This window comes from Tamandua tetradactyla, chromosome 16 (genome assembly GCF_023851605.1).
Source record: "Tamandua tetradactyla isolate mTamTet1 chromosome 16, mTamTet1.pri, whole genome shotgun sequence".
Classification (NCBI taxonomy): Eukaryota; Metazoa; Chordata; class Mammalia; order Pilosa; family Myrmecophagidae; genus Tamandua; species Tamandua tetradactyla.
In genome coordinates this window covers 82,089,037-82,106,393 of record NC_135342.1, presented here as the reverse complement: position 1 = coordinate 82,106,393, position 17,357 = coordinate 82,089,037, and the positions used below count along the sequence as shown (strand labels likewise).

General features: G+C 53.8%; 3 protein-coding genes across 7 annotated transcripts in view; 2 read left to right on the top strand and 1 right to left on the bottom strand.

Moving 5' to 3' along the window:
• Nucleotides 1-3,226, top strand: part of KLHDC4 (kelch domain containing 4) — a 107,073-nt gene extending 103,847 nt beyond the window's left edge. For all 5 annotated transcript variants that reach the window (XM_077133247.1, XM_077133249.1, XM_077133248.1 and 2 more), the window contains 4 exons: nucleotides 412-620; nucleotides 1,211-1,613; nucleotides 2,340-2,453; nucleotides 2,940-3,226. In XM_077133247.1, the coding sequence (XP_076989362.1) occupies nucleotides 412-620; nucleotides 1,211-1,613; nucleotides 2,340-2,453; nucleotides 2,940-3,136 (923 nt within the window). In that variant the 3' untranslated portion in view covers nucleotides 3,137-3,226. The remainder of the gene's footprint in view (nucleotides 1-411; nucleotides 621-1,210; nucleotides 1,614-2,339; nucleotides 2,454-2,939) is intronic.
• Nucleotides 3,227-5,002: 1,776 nt separating this feature from the next.
• Nucleotides 5,003-16,730, top strand: LOC143659888 (uncharacterized). Its single transcript, XM_077133254.1, has 6 exons — nucleotides 5,003-5,456; nucleotides 6,467-6,675; nucleotides 6,862-7,144; nucleotides 7,874-8,155; nucleotides 11,330-11,413; nucleotides 13,267-16,730. The coding sequence occupies exons 4-6, from the start codon at nucleotides 8,020-8,022 to the stop codon at nucleotides 13,371-13,373; spliced, it is 327 nt and encodes a 108-aa protein (XP_076989369.1). The 5' UTR covers nucleotides 5,003-5,456; nucleotides 6,467-6,675; nucleotides 6,862-7,144; nucleotides 7,874-8,019; the 3' UTR covers nucleotides 13,374-16,730.
• Nucleotides 10,023-17,357, bottom strand: part of JPH3 (junctophilin 3) — an 87,182-nt gene continuing 79,847 nt past the window's right edge. The window contains exon 5 of the mRNA XM_077133246.1: nucleotides 10,023-13,776. Within this exon, the coding sequence (XP_076989361.1) occupies nucleotides 13,696-13,776 (81 nt within the window). The 3' untranslated portion in view covers nucleotides 10,023-13,695. The remainder of the gene's footprint in view (nucleotides 13,777-17,357) is intronic.

Sequence of the window (17,357 nt, the reverse complement as noted above, 5' to 3'; positions counted from 1 at the left end):
AAAGGACCCTCCCCTCCAGACAGCCTCTGTGCGGAAGCCCATTTCCGCTTCGAGACTGCTCCCCGCACTCAGTGGGACCCCCTCTAATGATAGGCTGCCTCCAGACCTCCCGTCTTATCCCTGCCTTTTAACAGCAGCTTGAAATTTCCCCCCAGGCTGAGGTGTTTGGAGAGTGTGTAGATAAGTTACTTGAAGGAAAACTGAATTTTAAGGAGCAGGATCAAACTGTAGGAGTGTCGGAGTGTGCCCTGAACTGTTTTGTTTTTCTTCAGAGGGAGCAAAACAAACAAAGTTGGTGCTTCTTCCCCACAGCTGGCTTCTCGGTCATCCTGACCGCTTGAGCACTGTTCTCGGTGGGGCGGCCCCTCAGGCTCTCCTTGCCTTGCCCCTTACCCAGTTCTCCTCCTACAGGCAGATGGACGTGGACTCGGGTTAATCCCTCCGGAGCCAGACCCACGCCCCGGACGGGCTTTTCCGTGGCTGTGGCCCCCAGCCACCAGCTGCTGCTCTTTGGGGGTGTTTGTGATGAAGAGGATGAGGAGAGCCTGAAGGGCGACTTCCTCAATGACCTGCACTTGTACGACTGCACCAAGAACCGCTGGTTTGCGGGACAGTTGAAGGTGAGCGCCTCTGCCGACACAGCCTCTTGGCTGTGGGTCCCAAGGCTTGGGCTTGTTGACTTGTGTCTGGCTGCTCCAGCTCAGTGGCACAAGTTCCTGTGGTGTCTTTTGGATTCTCCAGCTGGCTGTGAGTCAGCCCTTGGGGGTTTGTTACATTTTCCAAAGACTGCCTCTTTTCAAGATGCAGCACTTTGCTTCTGGCTTTCAGGTGTATCCTTTCTAGCCTCCTAGTGAGGGCGTGGGCATTTCCCAGGGTGGCCTGCTGGGTCTTGGTTCTGAGAGGTGGGGCTGGCAGAGTGAGGCCCGGGGCAGCCACAGCGAATCCCCCTTCCCCTCCCTGTCGCCCGAGCCCCCTTCCCCTCCCTGTGCCCCGAGCCCCCTTCCCCTCCCTGTGCCGTGATCCCCCTTCCCCTCCCTGTGAGTCCCCTTCCCCTCCCTGCCTGACTCCACAGCGGCTCCAGCCCTCCAGGCCCTTGAGCTCCTGCTCCCCGGCCCAGCGCCCCAGGCCCTCTGGAGCACACACACCTCTGCGGCTGGAGGGAGTGCGGACCAAGCCCGCAGAAAGCCCTACTTTCTCTTTCTGTCAACAGGGGCCCAAGGCCGAGAAGCGGAAGCGCAGGCGGGGCAAGGAGGAGGAGCCTGAGGAGGGTGGCCAGCAGGACCGTGAGGACAGCAGCACCCAGCGGCCCCTGGAGGACATCAAGGAGGTGGTCACCGAGGATGGGACCGTGGTCACCATCAGACAAGTGCTCGCAGCTCCTGGCCCCGTGGCGGGAGGTCACTGCCACGACGAGGGCGGCTCTGAGGAGGCTCGTGGGCCCATGGTGGAGCCAAGACCCCGTTCCAATGCCCTGCTGGCCGTGAAGCACGGGCTCCTCTACCTGTACGGGGGCATGTTCGAGGCCGGTGACCGCCAGTTCACCCTCAGCGACTTCTACTGCCTCGACCTGCACAAGATGGAGGCATGGAAGACCCTGGTGGAGATGGACCCGAGTAAGCCGGGCTGGGGCCCTGGAGGAGGCCGCCTCCTGGCTGCGTCTGCCCATGCAGGGGCCCCCCCCTCTTTGCACCCAGAGTCAGGATGGAGGGTCCTGCAGGGACAGGCACAGCTCTGCACTGGGCTTCTCTGTGCGTGGCCATGAGGTGGCCTGGTGGGGCAGTCCCGGGGCAGGGCTGGCGCGGTGGGGGTGGGTCACTGCGGCAGGAGTGCCGTTCTCGGGGCACAGAGCCCGTTCCTTGGCACATGGGGACCCACCCAGCAGAAGGCCCCTCTCCTGCAGCTCTGAGACGCTCTCATTTTGAACCTTTGAGCCTAGTTTGTGCTCTGATCCAAAACTGCATCTTTGTTTCTTTAGTCATTTCTTTCACATTTTACTATTTTGTGAAAGAATCAGACCGCCTGTGATGCAGGTAACTGTTCCCTTTTAAGATGAGAGAGTAAAAGTAGAGCAAGCCCTCGTGTTCAGAGAAAGGTACTGCATGTCAGTGCGAGGGTTAATTGCTGCTTTGTAACAACAGTGGGGCTCTGAGCAGGAGCCCTCTCAGGAAGTGGGGCGGTCGGGGCGGCGTTTTCACCAGTCTCCATACCTTTCACCCGGCACCCTCACCCCGGGGATGGGAGAGCCGGTCCCTGGAGGGAGCCGGAGCCCCCATGGGCTCTAGCCAGGTGATGTTCCAGGTGTCTCAGAGCCCTGCGTGTGTTCATTCTCGCCTTTAAAGAAACTCAGGAGTGGCTGGAGGAGACAGACTCAGATGATGACAGCAACGAAGTGGAGGGCGCGGAAGGCGGAGAGGAGGACGAGGAGGACCAGGACACCGGGGAGGAGGACACAGGTAAGGGCGCCGCCAAGTGGTCACTCCTCTGGAGCTGCCTCTGGGTCCTGCTAGGTCCCACAGTCCAGACTGGAGGGTTGGCGGCAGGACTAGGGGCTTTGGGGATGACATGTGTAGAGCCTGCATGCCCTGCCCCACCTCGGGGCACACACAGCTTTCCTCTCCCCAAGTCCGATTTGTATTGGTTGTGAAAACAGGCTTTGTGGTTTTGTTAAATTTTTTACTAAAATTTGATGTTGGGCTCTCTAGGACGTCTTAAGTTTTTTATAGAAATGTTTGTACCTAGAGTGCATCAGGCAGCTTGCTGCTTAGAGTGGAGCTACCGCAGCGCCTTTAAGAAGTGAGACTGGTGCTCTGGATGGCGTCGATGTAAACTGGGTCTCCCGTATTAGCTCTGCAAGGCAAGGGCTGTGTGCTCTACCCTGCCTGCCCGGGGCCTCTGCCTGGACTGAAGGCATTTCTCTTTCCTTCCCCTCCCTGTAAAAGAGGAGCAGCCCCCGCCAGTGGAGCCTGGTGAGACGTTTGTCGACTACTTGCCCCGGACGGAGCAGCACTGGGCGAAGCTCGCCTGGGACAGCGCCGGGCCAGGCACAAAGGAGAAGACAGTGCTGAAAGCAGCGCACACCATGGCAAGAACTTTTTTTGACAATTCAGTTTCAGATGCTATGCTGAGACAAAAGTAATTAAGTTGAGAAAGTGTAGCCGAATTCCCTCAGTGTCACTGGGTGTAATTCAAAATAAATTGGATTTGTCACAAGACAGCCACAAAGGTTTTTGTGTGTACAGCCTCAAGTCTCCTACAGCTGCAGTGTTTAGAGCCCTAGCCCTCTTGGTGGGGCCTTTTACACAACGCGAGGCGCCGGCCGGGCCTCCGTGCACTCAGGCCACCCCACAGGCGACCTAACCTGAGCATGTGGATCTGCAGGAAGGACTGTCCTCGTCTGGTAAAACTGGAATTTGTAGAAGGGCATTTTCCCTTCCTCAGAGCCATGCATTTTCATAGAAAAATGTTCTAATTAACTGTACATCATCAGTTGGAAATTTTCTTCTTTGATTTATAAAAATTGGCAAAAGCAGACCAGTCTACTTGTAAATCCTTTCTTAGTTCACTTTAAGTTAGAACCTCTTTGCAAGAGTACCTGGGTGGTTCAGTGGTAGAGTTCTCGCCTTCCATGCAGGAGACCTGGGTTTGATTCCCAGACAATGCACCCAAAAAGAAAGTATAAATTAGAGCCTCTTTGGGTGGGGACAGCCTGCTCTCCTGCCTCCCGCCTGTGCCATTCGGCTGTTCTTCCTGGAAAGCTTGTCCAGCTTCTCGGGACTCACCTGTTCTAACTCGTCCTTCCTGATGGAGATGGTGGGCTTGTCCCCACTCCTTTCCTTGCTGGGGGTTAAGGTTGCCACTTAGAGACAGAGCAAGACCCCTGCTCTCCTCAGGCAGCCTGGGGCTCAGCTCCCATTGCTGGTGGATGTCTTTGGGCCATGATCTCAGGCTGGGGCCTGCCTCAAGGTCAGTGACCCCTAAAAGCCATTTGCCTAGTTGGTGTCAAGATTGGGCACGTCCTCTTCCTGTCATTCTCAGCATCCAGTGAGAACAGAGGGATTCCTGGTTCTCACTAACAGAGCAGATCAAACCACAGGCATCCGATTCATTACCTTGAAGTTAGCAGAAAAGTATCCCTTGGCCAAAAGAGGAGTGTGTGCCCCTCCTTATGTCTGGGCAGGGTGTGAGTCTGTGGACTGGGCTGAGGAGCCCCCAAAATAGAAACCGTCCTTCATGCACCAGAGTAGCAATTTCTCATGCCACTGGATCAGCCTGGGAAGTCACCTAGAATGAAAGCTCTACAGTGCAGGCCCTCTGGGGGCCATCTCCAGAGGCAACCCCTTCTGCCCCCAGGCACCAGGCAGAGCCCCAGCATCTCTGTAGGGAGCCCACAGCTCTGGGCCTCTGCTGGGACGACCAGGAGCGGCCCGGAGGCCCATTCTCTCTCCCCTCCCAGGAGCTGCTCTTTAGCTGTCCTGGGAGGAGAACCAGAGTTCTCGAAAGCTGCTTGCTACGGGCCCCCTCCTAGTGGCTGTGGCAGCGCACCCCTCAGGCACGTGCCGGCCACATCTGCTTCTTGGTTCCTCCACACACAGTGCCTGGTGCCTGTGCAAAGCAGGTAGGAGGTCAGGGGCAGAGGCTTTAGTCCCCAGTGACATTTAGATGAGGGCGAGGGGAATTTGGGGAATTGGACGAGCTCCCCGGCTCTAATGTCTGTAATTGTGGCTCCTTACCCTGGAGGGCTGGGGCAGCCGGCCTCTTCAAGAGACATCCAGCTGCGGTTTGGCTGGAGGAATCTGGGCAGGGCTAGGAGGCTGGTGAATGTAACATCTGGCCCTGGGGAAAGCACACAGAGGGCTCCCAGCTCTCAGAAGCTCCAGCTGAGACCCCTCCTCGTGCTGTTGCTTCCAGAGGTGGAAATAGCTGAGAGCATGGCAGCTCCAATGTGCCTGTCTCATCAGAGGCCCTTTCTTTTGGAGGAGCCTATAACCAGGTAAGATTTGAAATAAGATATTTTGGAATCAAGTAAGCAGAAAGAAATAATGAAACCTGCGAGGAAGGAATGTCTTACATGACGAAGTCTGTGTTCGGCTGCCGTGTCCTCAGGGCTGTTGCTGAAGATGCGGTTTGAGTGGAAATCAGGACCGGCTTAGTAAACAGGCTGCTTCCGCTGCTCATTGCCGTGACGGAAGCACCACAAAGGCAAACTTTAAATGTCAGGCAGCCAGGGAGAGGTGGGACAGAGACAGGACTGCGAGACCTGAGTGCACCCTGGCCCCTTCTGGGTTTGCTGCCCCAAATATCCTGGATACCAGGCTGTCACCATGGCAACGAGCAGCCAGTAAGAAGCCTCCATTCCCAGGCGTTGCCAAAGCTACGACAGCAGGGAAAGCTGGCTTCAGTGTCTCGGAGGGGATCTGGGCACGCGGTGCTGGGTTCTGGCCCGATCCCTGGGCCTGGTGAGCTGTCTTTTGTTGTTGAGTCCAGCCCTTATCTCCAACCCCCTCTCTCCTTGGTGCCCAGGAACTGCCGTGCACACACACACACACACACACACACACCCTCTCACACCCTCGGTAGTTCTCCTTGGCGCCCAGGAACTGCCGTGCACACACACACACCTTCTCACACCCTCGGTTGTTCACCTGATGATGGTAAGGTGAAGAGGAGAGAGTCCAGCACACTTGCTGGCACCAGACCCGTGGCCAGTAAGGAGGGCCCTGTGAGGTTGTAAAGTATGGCCAATCCAGCCTCTCGTCTCCCTCTGCCTTCCTCCCGAGAGCGAATGAGCTGGCTGTGTGGGTCACGCTGGGCTAATATGGATTCTTAGGACTTTTCTACAGGCACTGGTCTTTGGGGGTTGGGCTAAATTGAACAAAAATCAAGGGAAGTACCAGATCAGTGGGGAAGTCTCCGTGATTCAAAGTTTTTCCCTTTTGAATGCTATGGTAGTGCTGATTACAATTAATTTCAGACTTTTTACTGAGTTGGTATCAGTAGCTAAGGGACAGTTAAAAATAGATTGAGAGACCAAGTGTTAGAAGAAGGGGCCTGCGAACTCCTGTCAGTGAACAATAACCTTGCTAATGCTTTCCTATTTGGGGTCCAAACGAGCCCTCAAGAAGCCTGCCCAGAGGGGATGAGGTGCTAACTAACAAAATAGAGTGCATGTAAAATAAGATGCCCAGGAAATGCTACTCAAGTGGGCTATGGTGAGGAAAAGGTGATATAAGTGTGGAGGCTTTTAGCAGAGAGGGGTGTGTCAGGGGGCACCACTGTCTGCCTCTTAGCATGGAGAGGGCAGCTTGAGCCCTCACACAGCTCATGAGACGTCTCAGCTGCATGTACTCGGTGCTGTTTCCCGGGCGTCTTAGATGGGGAGGCAGAGCTGTGTGTGTAGGCCATGGCTTTTGGGGACCAGCTGTATTTTATTAGCCCAGATAGGTTAATTATGTAATAATTATTATAGATCATGGTCACCATATCTACCTCACCAAAGTATCTCAGCAGTGCCACCCTTACCGCCCCCTGCCAGCATCTGAACGTCGTGTCCTGAGGCTCACCAGAGGCACTGGCGGGAGCCGAGGTGTCGACTGGCTTGGCAGAGGCTGCAGATGTGGGGACCAAGATGACTTGGGTGACAACTCCCTGATCCTCCCACTGGATACAAACCACCAGGTGCCAAGGAGCCGTGGCTGATGTCGCCATCGGATTGGGGGCTGGTTGGAGCAGTGGGAGCAGAGCTGGGGCTGAGCTTTCTCTCTGCAATTGCACCAGGACCAGCCCCTGGAGCATGGAAGGGGCTGGGTGTGGCTGTGACTCGGGAGGTGTGGGACCTCCCCATGGACACCCCTTCTACCCCAGGGAGGTGGAACTTGGGAAGCCATAGCTGTCCCAGGGAAGACTTAGCAGGAGGAACATGGGCTACAGAAATGAGCTGAAAGAAAAGGTATCAAGTAACTACCCCATGAACACATAAAGATTCAAGTTTATGAAGTTGAAACTCGGTTTAAAAAGCCTGTCTTGCGAGGTACTGCCAGGCAGAGTGTACGCCTGATCCACTCGTGTCCTCAAGGTGAGCACACAGATACCACAGCCAGGTGGCCTGCGGTGCTGGAGAGAGCTCAGCCACCTTGTCAGGTTCCAGGTAAGGCCCGCAAGGGACTTTTACCCTGTGGCAAGTGGGACCACGGAGTCGCATAGGAAGGGCTGGCAGGGGGAGAGGCTGGGTGCCTGTTGCTGCTGCTCTGCTTTTCCTGCCCAGAGAGGCACTGCTGGGAACCCAAGCTCAGCGCCTAAAACAGGAATTCACATTCATCCATCGTAGTTTTTGCTGGAGTTCCTAGTAAAGAAAGTGATTTATAATAAGATGATACGAATTATTCAAAGTTTCAAATGAAATTTTATTACGAAAATGAGCAAAACTTTCCTTGAATCTCATCACTGTCCCTTACACTCTGATAATGTAGTATCTACTAATGATATGCTTTTAACAGTTACATTCATTAACAAAAATTATTTTATTTCCATTTTGTAAGTAACCAAGCTATTTTTCCAGCTAAAACAAAGAAACAAAAGGCCGAGGTAACTCTTTTAGCCACTTCATCAATAAGAAAAATCAGAATATATTCAACATTCCCTTTTCATCAATGCACAACGTAATTGCACTGTATTAGCAAACAGTTGCCATGCACCAGGAAAAAATTGTTTTGAAAAACTAAAATGCAGATTAAGACCATTTTATGTTAGAATTCACAAAAAGGCATCCATGTCAGAGTTAGTGGTTTCATGTCTAGAATAAGGGCAGGTGCTCACACGTCACTCACCTGAACTGTGAGCATGCACATCGTATTCTTTTGTTGTTTTTTTCCTTCAGGTTACATTGGGTGGCGTTTCTTTGGAAATGGGTGAATGGTGCAAATAAGCAAAGTCCAGCTAAAGAATGAGGATTAGCTCGGCGTACGGCAGGGAGCCAGCAGATCAGATGTCATGATGCACCAGTAAAAGCGCAAGCCATCCGTCATGCTCAAAGAGTGCCACTTCCTGCAGGCTGCAGCTACAGCCAAGACCCTTCCAAGGGGAGCCCTGCTGGGCGCGCCAGGAGGTGCTGCCACCCGGCCCTGGGGAAGGGCGCCCTGGCTGCCCATGGTCTTCAAAGGTGATGCTTACAGCTGTTCTGGTTGTGGCAGTGACAGTGCTAGACAGGGTGGACACCCCTTCAGAGGCCCCGAGGTGGGGTCAGCACAAGGCTGTGCTAGCACGCAGGGGGCCCAGAAGCTTTGGAGGGAAGCTTCCACCCGCAGACAGGCAATCCCTGCTGTGCTCTTCCCCTGGGCTCTCAGCCCTGCCTTTCCCAATCTTTCGAAAAATGTGCTGGGTGACTGACCTTTCTGACTACGTTTCTGCCTTTTTATGGACTCAGAATGGTACGGGAGAACCGTTTATTAGAGATGAGTTGGGTGGATAATGTACTTGCCCCTATTTGAAATGACTTGGGTCTGCCTTAAAGAGGACGACCCTTGAGTTGCATACGTGCTATTACCGCTCAAGGTTGGACACCGTATCAGATGTTCTAGTGCCATCCAGTTGGGAAGGAGATGGATCAGGAGGCACCTGTGGCGCCACGGGCTCACAGCTGCCTTGGGTCCTGTCCCGGTGCTGGTGCAGCCTTTCTGACAGGCAAGGGTGGGGCCGAGGGGTGCAGCACGGGCCAGGAGAGCTATGCGTGATACAGGTGTGTCGGGCCTCAGCTGGCCCAGGGAACCCTGTGTATGTGGAAAGCACAGGAACATTTTTGTCTAAAATATACCACTTTTATCTTACATAATGGGCCTGGAAGAAGGGTGCTGTGTAGGGACAGGTAAGACCAACAGTGAGGTAGGTGTGTGAGCTTGCTGCCACAGCCCACCTTGCCTTCCGTTGCCTTCCTCAGGGCCCCGGGGAATGCCCCGCATGTGCCCTGAGCGTGTGCAGAGCCGCGCTGTGGTTTTCAGGTGTGGGCCACCTGCTTACTGGGACTCAAGAACACGCTTGGACAAAGCGCGTTTGCCCGATGTCTGTCTCAGGCCTTTCCCTTTGGGATTTCACATGGAAACTGAGAACAGCATTCGTTCTGGTGCGTAGACTAAAGTCTGGGGGAAGGTTTAACTGTTCTGAGGACTCACTTCTGGGGCCCTTTAAAGCACCAAATGCCCTCTCCTGACCTGGGTGGTTCCCGCCAGCTCTGACTCCTCCTTCCCTCCGAAGCTTCCTTTAGGCACAGGCAGCCCCTCATGCTCGCAAGTTCCTTGGAGGGGTTTGTCCCCCAAATGTTTTGAGATTTACATTATGTTTTCATACTTTGAGACATGCCACATATTTCTTAGTTCACATTTTCCAGGCATATGAACACTGTAAAAATGCAGCTTAGTTCTTTTGTTTTAAACAAAGGCACCTGCACTTCTCCCTGCTTCTTTTAAGGCTGAGTTCAGCAACACTTCTCACTTGGCACTTGTGGGTCACGTTGTTTTCAGCCTCTTTGCTTACTGACAGCATTGCCTCCCATGAGGCTGCCCTGGGTGTGAGGGCAAGACTGACAGCATGACTGGAATTCCGTGTTTTCCAGCCCTACACCTCCTGCTTTATCTGAAATCTTGACGCTTTTACTTCACTTTCATACTTAACTGAATAGGAGGCAAGTGCTTGCCCTAGGAGAGACTGGATACAGCGTAAAAGTGCGTCCACCGTCACGTTCACCTGGTGGCAAAAACATGAGATTTTTGTCAGCTACACCCGCATCTGTCAAATGGGGGTCACGAAGTGGAGTCCGTGGTAGAGATGGAAGTCTGAATGCAGTAGGCACCTGTAGGTTAATTTTCTGAGACCAGAGGCAGGAACAGTTGGAAGACAAGACCTATGGAGTTGAAGAAACTGAACTTAATCTGGATAGAAGGTTGTCCCTCAACCATTAACCTTGAAAAGTGTTTTATGGTACATCTGGAAACGAAACAAGCAGCTGTTCCACAGAGACACGTGGGAGAGGGGTCGGCGGCCGGGAACGCGCCGGGCTAGACCGGTTCGGGAAGGCGGGCTGACCGGCCACGTCTGAGGCGCTGGAACTGGGCAGCCCCGCGGGTCCGAGTGAGGGCTGCGGCAAGTGCAGGGCCCTGTTGAGAGAAGTGACGCTGAAGCCACTCCGAGATGCCCCAGAGTCTTTAAATGAGAACCAGAAATCCAAATGTAAAAAAAAATCACTTTCTTTCACTTCCTCCCCAAGATGCTCATCCGCGCTGACGAGTCCTTTAACGTCTTAGGCATCCAAACATTCCCTGGAGGCTCTCAGTACCTACTTCAGTTTTTAAGTCGGGCTGCCGTGTAATTTATTGTCCAAACCTGGGGCTTTGGGACAGGAGGGAACACTGTTGGCAGTCATATAGGGACAGTGACTGGAGGCCTGGGGCTCTGAAATGGGGGAGTCAGAGGACTGGGGGGACCTGACCTGGGGCCTCAGTTCAAGCTCCTGAGAGAATCTTGGGTTTAGTGCTGTCAAAAATGGCCCGTTCTTCTCAAATATGTATGTTCATTCATACCACAGAAGATGGAGTTTAAAAAAAGAAAGAACACCCTTCTCAGTTGTAAGATTTCGTTATGGACGTAGTGAGAGGCACCAGGAAGCCCCTGGGTGCCTGATTCCCCCCCGCCCACACACACACCTCATGATTTGGGGAACGGCATTGTATTTCTGTGGCTACACTACATTTTTCTTCATCTGCATAGTTTTACTTGTCAGCTATTTTGGTTGAGGTATTGCAGACTGACCTAAATCTCTGAGGACCCTGGGTACCACTGGTCAGAAAACTTAACCACAAAGGATAGATTGAAGGGGAATTTTGTGTTTGTCAGAAATTATGCAAGCATTTCATATGCGGTAAATGAAGTTCAAAAAGTACAAGTAAATCCTATACTTTACATTCGTAGTGTCCTCAAAATTTTCATAAAGGAAGCAGGTAAAACCACAGCACACGAGTTTACCTAATTATCTCAGAGGGCAGAGGGGACTTTTCCAGCTCTTTTAGGGCAAGGTGTGAGTGTGGATTTCCCAGACTTCTGGAGGGTGGTGGGAAGCGAGCACCTGAGGCGCCCAGGCTGCAGTCACACATCTCGGAGAAGTCACTTATTTCTCTGCACCTCAGTGTTTCACATCTAGACCCCGGAGGAAACTGCTACGGGAGAAAATAATTGTTACATGATTGCTTTGGATATTAATTAAAACTGATGCTATACCCTGCACCTCTGGGAGCTAGCTATGCCAACCACTTCTGTTCTGCACTGACAGTTCTGTTTCTCTGTCCAGCTCCACGTGCTGTCTGTCCACCAGGAAGGCTTACGGAGAGAAGAGGTCAGCAGGAGCAAAGCAACCACACACCTGCCCACACAGGTAGGGAAGTGAGCACAAGCCCAGCAAGGGCACTCAGCCTGCAGGACTCACCAGGCGGCACACCTCTAGTCACCTGGCCTGGACACCAAAGACAAACCACTCCCCAGCACCTTTCCGACCTGTCACACTCCAGTCGCGATCGAACCCAGCCTGCGCTTACTGAGAGGGAGGGGTAGCAGCTCTGCTCTCTGCCGCTGGAGGGGAGCTGGGGGCCCATTGGGCTCTCGCGATTGTATCTGCTGGCTGCCAGCAAGGTGTGTGGGGAAGCTGGCCCATCACCTGTGTGAGCCCTAGCCATGAAACCACTAGAGCTTCTATTTTAACAATATGCATTTTTGTGCTGTGGCTTTTAGACATCTCAGTCTCACCTCGTGTTTGCATGTAAATATGTAACCTGCATTTGTAGGTACAGTTTTGTGTCATGCAGTGCTGGAATGTACAAAAGAAGGCTCTATAATCTTCACAAAGAGCTGCAAACAGTTACAGGCCCCGCCCCCCAGCGTGGATGGTTGCTAGAGCCACAAGGGGTGGGGGGACTTTACTTGGCTCACTTTGGGTCTGCAGCAGCCATTCCGGATTGAAGAAAAGAACTAAGGAACGGAAAAGTAAGATATCGAAAAAAACCCTTTTAGGAAGTAATAGCATCAGAAATGGATCTGAGTCACCCACTGATCCTCCTTTGCCTATGTCCCCTGCCTCCCAAAAACGACCCTTGAGCTAAAACCAAACTGCCAGGTAGCAACAGAGATTGAATGTATAACGAAAAAAAAAAAAGAATTTAACTGGAACATGCTCTAATCTTTAGTTTATTTCTGGTTAAAAATATAGCAATCCAGTGCAGTGTAGTAAAGACATCTGCTTGAAAGGCAGCAGAGAAACAGCTAAACATGAGCAAAGCAAGGCAGAGTCCATGAGATGGGCTGTACCCAAAAGACCATGTGAGAAATCTCTTTGAGGACCTCCCCAGGTGTGAGCTCAGGCAGTGGGTTTGTAGCCCGGGCACACGCTGGGGCCGGCTGTCTCTGCAGCTCGGCTCTCAGGCCACGTGGACATTCTGGCATGCCTCATTGATGGGACGACACTGGTAGGGAAGGCAGGAACTTAAAAACAGATTCCTTATCTGACTGCAACGAGATACACTGCACAGTCTGCAGGGTGAGGAGGGATAGCAGTTGCTCAGAATTTTCAGACCACTGAGTTTCAACCATGTCCCTGTCCCTGGGACAATAACAGCCCTGGAGTGGGAATGAGGCATCTGAACGGAATGTGCCTGTGGGTGGGGAAGTCCAGGCAGGCACGGCACAAAGAAGTTAAAACTGGCAGAGTCCAGTGACACCATAGAAAAAAAAGACATCCTTTTTAAGAGGCTACTGTCTAACCAGGGCCTCAGGGAAAGCCTGTGTATACATCCTGCATACAAAGTGCAAAAGTGCCATATGCTCAGAGCCCACGGATGACGGCCGAGGCTGGCTGCGGCCGAGTGAGCCCGCCACCCTCCTCCTACCCCAACTGCACCCACACCTGGCCTGTCCTCTTGGATGGGCCCTGGGCACCCAAGGCACGGCTCCCCTAGTGTCTGGTGGCAGATGACAGGATGGGGCAGACACACAAGTTGGAGAAGGACATCAGAAACAAGGATTTTGCTTTGTTTAAAACCCAAGGGTAGGGATTGGGCTTCTCGAGAAAGGCCAGGGGACCCAACTGAGATGAGGCAGGGGGAGCATCAGTTTTCATGGGGAAGAGAAGGTGCTTTTCCCTTTTCTGCCTGAAATCTGCAGTATAGACTTAACAGTAGAACGAGGCCTAATCTGCTACCAGCGGAGACGGGACACATCCTGTTCCCCATGCCTCAGGCCCAGACGCATCACGAACCAAGAGGAAGACATCGGCTTTCCACATTGGTGCCCGACAGAAGCTCCCTCCCGCCCTGGCCTGGCCCGGCTGGGTGCAGACCTTCTGAGCCCTGCTCCGGCTGCCTCCTCCTACTGTATCCTGGACGAGAAACTGTGACGACAGCAATGACGCAGATGTGCCTGGACCCTTCTCTTTCCACATCGAGCTGGCGAGCTGGCCACCTTCTGCATGCCACACAGCGAGTGTTATACAAGCAGAGAATTTTGGCTAAAATCCAAAAAACATTACCCAGAAAAAAAGGCAAACTGTGAGTAATACCCAATCATGTTGTTCTCCTATGAAAAAACTTGGAAGTTCTGGAGTGTTCCCTTGTTGTTTGCATTATTTCCCCTTTCGTACACGCTGTTGTTTTTGCTTATGCAACAATCTCAGATGAAAAAGTTAATAAACAAGATGGCGACTCCGATGTTCAGCAAAATCACCATGGCCACCAGCACAGGAGCCGAGCCCTAGGAGAGAAAAGGAGAGGGGGTTTAAAGTCCCAAATGGCCGTACCCCACCCACTTCTCTTAAAGCCAGGCAGGTTCCGAGAGGGGAGGGAAACAGGCACTCTACAGAGCCTGAAGTGAAAAGACGTGCCCCACTTGCTCAAGCCCGAAGTCACGAGGCTTGGAATTCCTTGGGGCTTGTGAAGAAAAGCCTGGTCATCACACCTCCATTCTCCCGGGCAGCAGGCACTGTGGGCGCCGCACGACATGGTCACTGGGACGTTAGAAAGCCCGCGGGGCTCCTAGCCCAGGCTGGTGCTCGACACTGTGGGGCCAGGTTCCACGCCACAGCCGCCCACCCCCACCCCTCCTCACGAACAGGCAGAGGTGCCTTTCCATCAGGGCACATGGCTTCCTTCAAGCCCTTTCCCTGAGGAGGAGGGGTGCACACAGCCACCAGCTGCTACAAGCCCCCCCCAGAGCTGGCTGGGAGGCCCATGCCCTCCTACAGGGAGGAGAGGGGGGTCAGCTCCATAGGCAGCCCCAGGCCTTCTCCCCACCAAGGACCACCGGCCCAGGCCTCAGGAGCTCGGGTGCCCATCTGCCAGTATCTACATGGGCTCGCGTCTGCACCCTACAGTGTGCCTGGGGACATGGAGTGGCCAGCCACCTTGGCCACATCCCGCTCCCCACCCCACCCCCCTCACCCAGGGCCCTGGGCCAGAAGGCAGCTCGGTGTTCCAGGCTGGACCTTGGCCAATACAGTAACCGCTTAGAGCCACAGGGACACAGCTGCCCCAGGAGAGGCCCATGGGTTTGAGTGGGGCTTGGCTTGAATGCCTCAGGACACACTGTCTGCGAGTGGCACTTGCCCCACCCACACAGTCGCAGTACCACAGACAGGTTTTTAATTCACGCTCTTCTAGGGCCCTAAACCTGGCCGCTTCCCATGGCTGAACTCCAGACGCCTGACAGGTGGCTTTCACAGCTCTGGCAGTCCGCGGAGCGTCGGTTGGGGATCATCACCAGGAGCCGATAACATCAGGCTTTCCGCAAGACTCTTTCTCTGGCTGCCGCCCCACTGCACAGGGCCGGGAGACCAGCGGGAAACAGGGCTCTGTCCTGTCTACTCGACCCCAGGGAAGGGAACCGGTTATGGCAGGTCACTTGAAGTCTTAAAAGTCATGTTCTGGAAACCAGGTCACCAAGGGCTGCTATGACAGAAGGCCAGTGGCCTCGTACCAGGCCCTGAACCACTCAGCAGCACGTGTGGGCACCCTGTGCCTGCGGTCGAGTGGGAGGGGCAGAGTGAGGATGCCTCTATGGAGTAAATGGTGACCTCAGGGCCAAGGGCCCGAGCCTCAACCCTCTGTGGGCCTCCCCAGTTCACAAGGACTAACTGTGATTCACACTCACTGATGGTGTTCTCTGCTGGCACAGCTCAGGGACCAGGCCATGTCTATGAAACTTTGTTTTTTTAGGGAAAAGCGTCCCCAAAGCCACTAAGAGGGAAATGAGAAACACTTCAACCCCCCTTTTTGTCCCCTGAAGCAAACAAGGGGCCTGAGAAGTACCTGTCCCTTCCCAGAAGGCAACTCCTCCTCCCTGAGGTGCTGGCGGGTCCTGCAGCCTGGGGTCCCATGGAAATGACCATGGCTGGCACTATGTGTGTCAAGCATGGGGACAGGTACCACTGCTGGGCAGCAGCTTCTTCCACAGAGACAGAGCACAGACAGACAGTTCTGTAACTCCAGTCGCTGATCTCTGTGCCACTCAGCACAGGAGGGGCCACCAAGGGCTGTCTCTTGATGATCTCCCGGAGACCCTGGGGGCCCAGGGGCCCAAAGCAACCTGCCAGGGAAGAGGGCTCTGTGCAGGTACCCAGAAGATCCACTGCGCTTCATGGAGCTACACATTGTTTGCAAATGGCACACACAGTGAAGAGACACCCCCGGAATGGAAGCAAATATTTGCAAACCACGCATCTGATAAGAGTCCAGCAAGAGGAAGTCATAAAGAACTCTTACAGCTCAGTAATAAAAAGCTAAATGGCCCAGTTTACAAATGCGCTAAGGACCTGAACAGACAGTTCTCCAGAGCAGACACGCAGTAGGCCAAGAAGCACCTGCAAAGCCATCAGGGAGACGCAAACCCAAACCATTGTGCAATCCTATGTCACACCCACCAGGCTGGCGACAATCAGAAACCTCATGCATCACCGGTGGGGCCGTCAGAGAGCACAGCGGTTTTGGAGAACAGTCTGGAAGTTGCAGAAACGGTTATACATGGAGTTACCAATGATCCAGCAACTCCACTCCTCGCTACACATCCAAGAAAAGTGAACGCAGGAACCCCACTACTTATACTGAACACGCACATTCACAGCAGACTAGTCAAACAGTGGGAGCGCCACAGACGTCCACGAGCAAACAGGTAAAGCAAGTGTGGTCATTCCTGCAGCGGGATATCACTCAGTCACAAACATGGATCAGCAGTGACACAGGTGACAATGTGGCTACGCCTGGAAAATGCCACAGAATGTATGATCCCATCTATGTGCAGTGTCTGCACTGGGCAAATCCACACAGACAGGACAGAGGCTAGAGGTTGCTGAGGGCTGAGGGTGGGGTTCTAGCTGTGCTGCTGCTGGGTGCATTCCTTTTGGGAGTGATGAGAATGTTCTGAATTTGATGGAGGTGATGACTGCACGCCTCTGTAAATACATAAACACCACTGAACTAGTACTCTGAAAAGGGGGTGAATAATATGATACGTGAACTTATCTGTTAATAAAGACAAGCACACGTGCTAGAGAATGAATGAAGTGGGTTTTGGCTTCTGTATGCCGCTGTCCCTGATGGCCCAGGCTGCTCTGTTCGGCTCCACTCCTGAAGCTGCCTGGGAAGGAGGGCGTGGCTGGGGAGGAGACCCTCCCCGGACTCCTCTGGGAGCTCTCTGCTGCCTGGACCTTCAGGCGTGGCCCCTTGGCAGTGGCTAAGCCTTACCAGCGCAGCCCGTGCTCTCTACCGTCCATGCACAGGGGTGACGTACGGCAACCCCATGCCCCCCTCCCCCCAACTCTCAACTCAAGCCTCACCAGGCCCCAGCAGCCCACCTCTGCTCAGTCCTGTCCTGCAAAGATTTCCAGCCCGCGACCACTTCCTTCTGGAGCCTGTGAAACACGGACAGTGCTTGCTCTCCTGCTGCACCCATGCTCCCGGCCTCTGCAGGCTATCCTCGAAGATGGCAGCCCCTTCACTGCAGACCCTGTTGCATTACTCGCTGCCAGGGACAGGCAGGGAGATGCCGCCTAGAGCACTTACAGCTGGCTGGGCCCAGCACATTCAGCCTCAAGAGCAAGCCAGTGAGTGCCCCTCACTCCCTACAGTCCCGGGGGAGTTGAGTCTCAGGAGGTTCATGAACGGTTAGGCTCCCCAGCCCACTGGGCCCTGCTCATCCCCAGGTGCCGTGGGTGACCCTTACTGCCAGGCCCCCGGTCCCAGCCCACATCCCTGGCATCGTCATTTCCCTGTCTGCCCAGGAGACACTGCTTGAGGAATGAATTAAAAAAAATAGAACAAAGGTTTGTTCAAGCTTGTCTC

What these genes read in the sequence shown, in the direction of transcription:
- LOC143659888 (XM_077133254.1), top strand. Translation starts at nt 8,020, where the DNA reads ATGCTCAAAGAGTGCCACTTCCTGCAGGCTGCAGCTACAGCCAAGACC. An exon ending in GCTGCCCATGGTCTTCAAAG is followed by an intron (nt 8,156 to 11,329) that starts GTGATGCTTACA and finishes TTCTCTGTCCAG; the next exon opens with CTCCACGTGCTGTCTGTCCA. An exon ending in CCACACACCTGCCCACACAG is followed by an intron (nt 11,414 to 13,266) that starts GTAGGGAAGTGA and finishes CCCATGCCTCAG; the next exon opens with GCCCAGACGCATCACGAACC.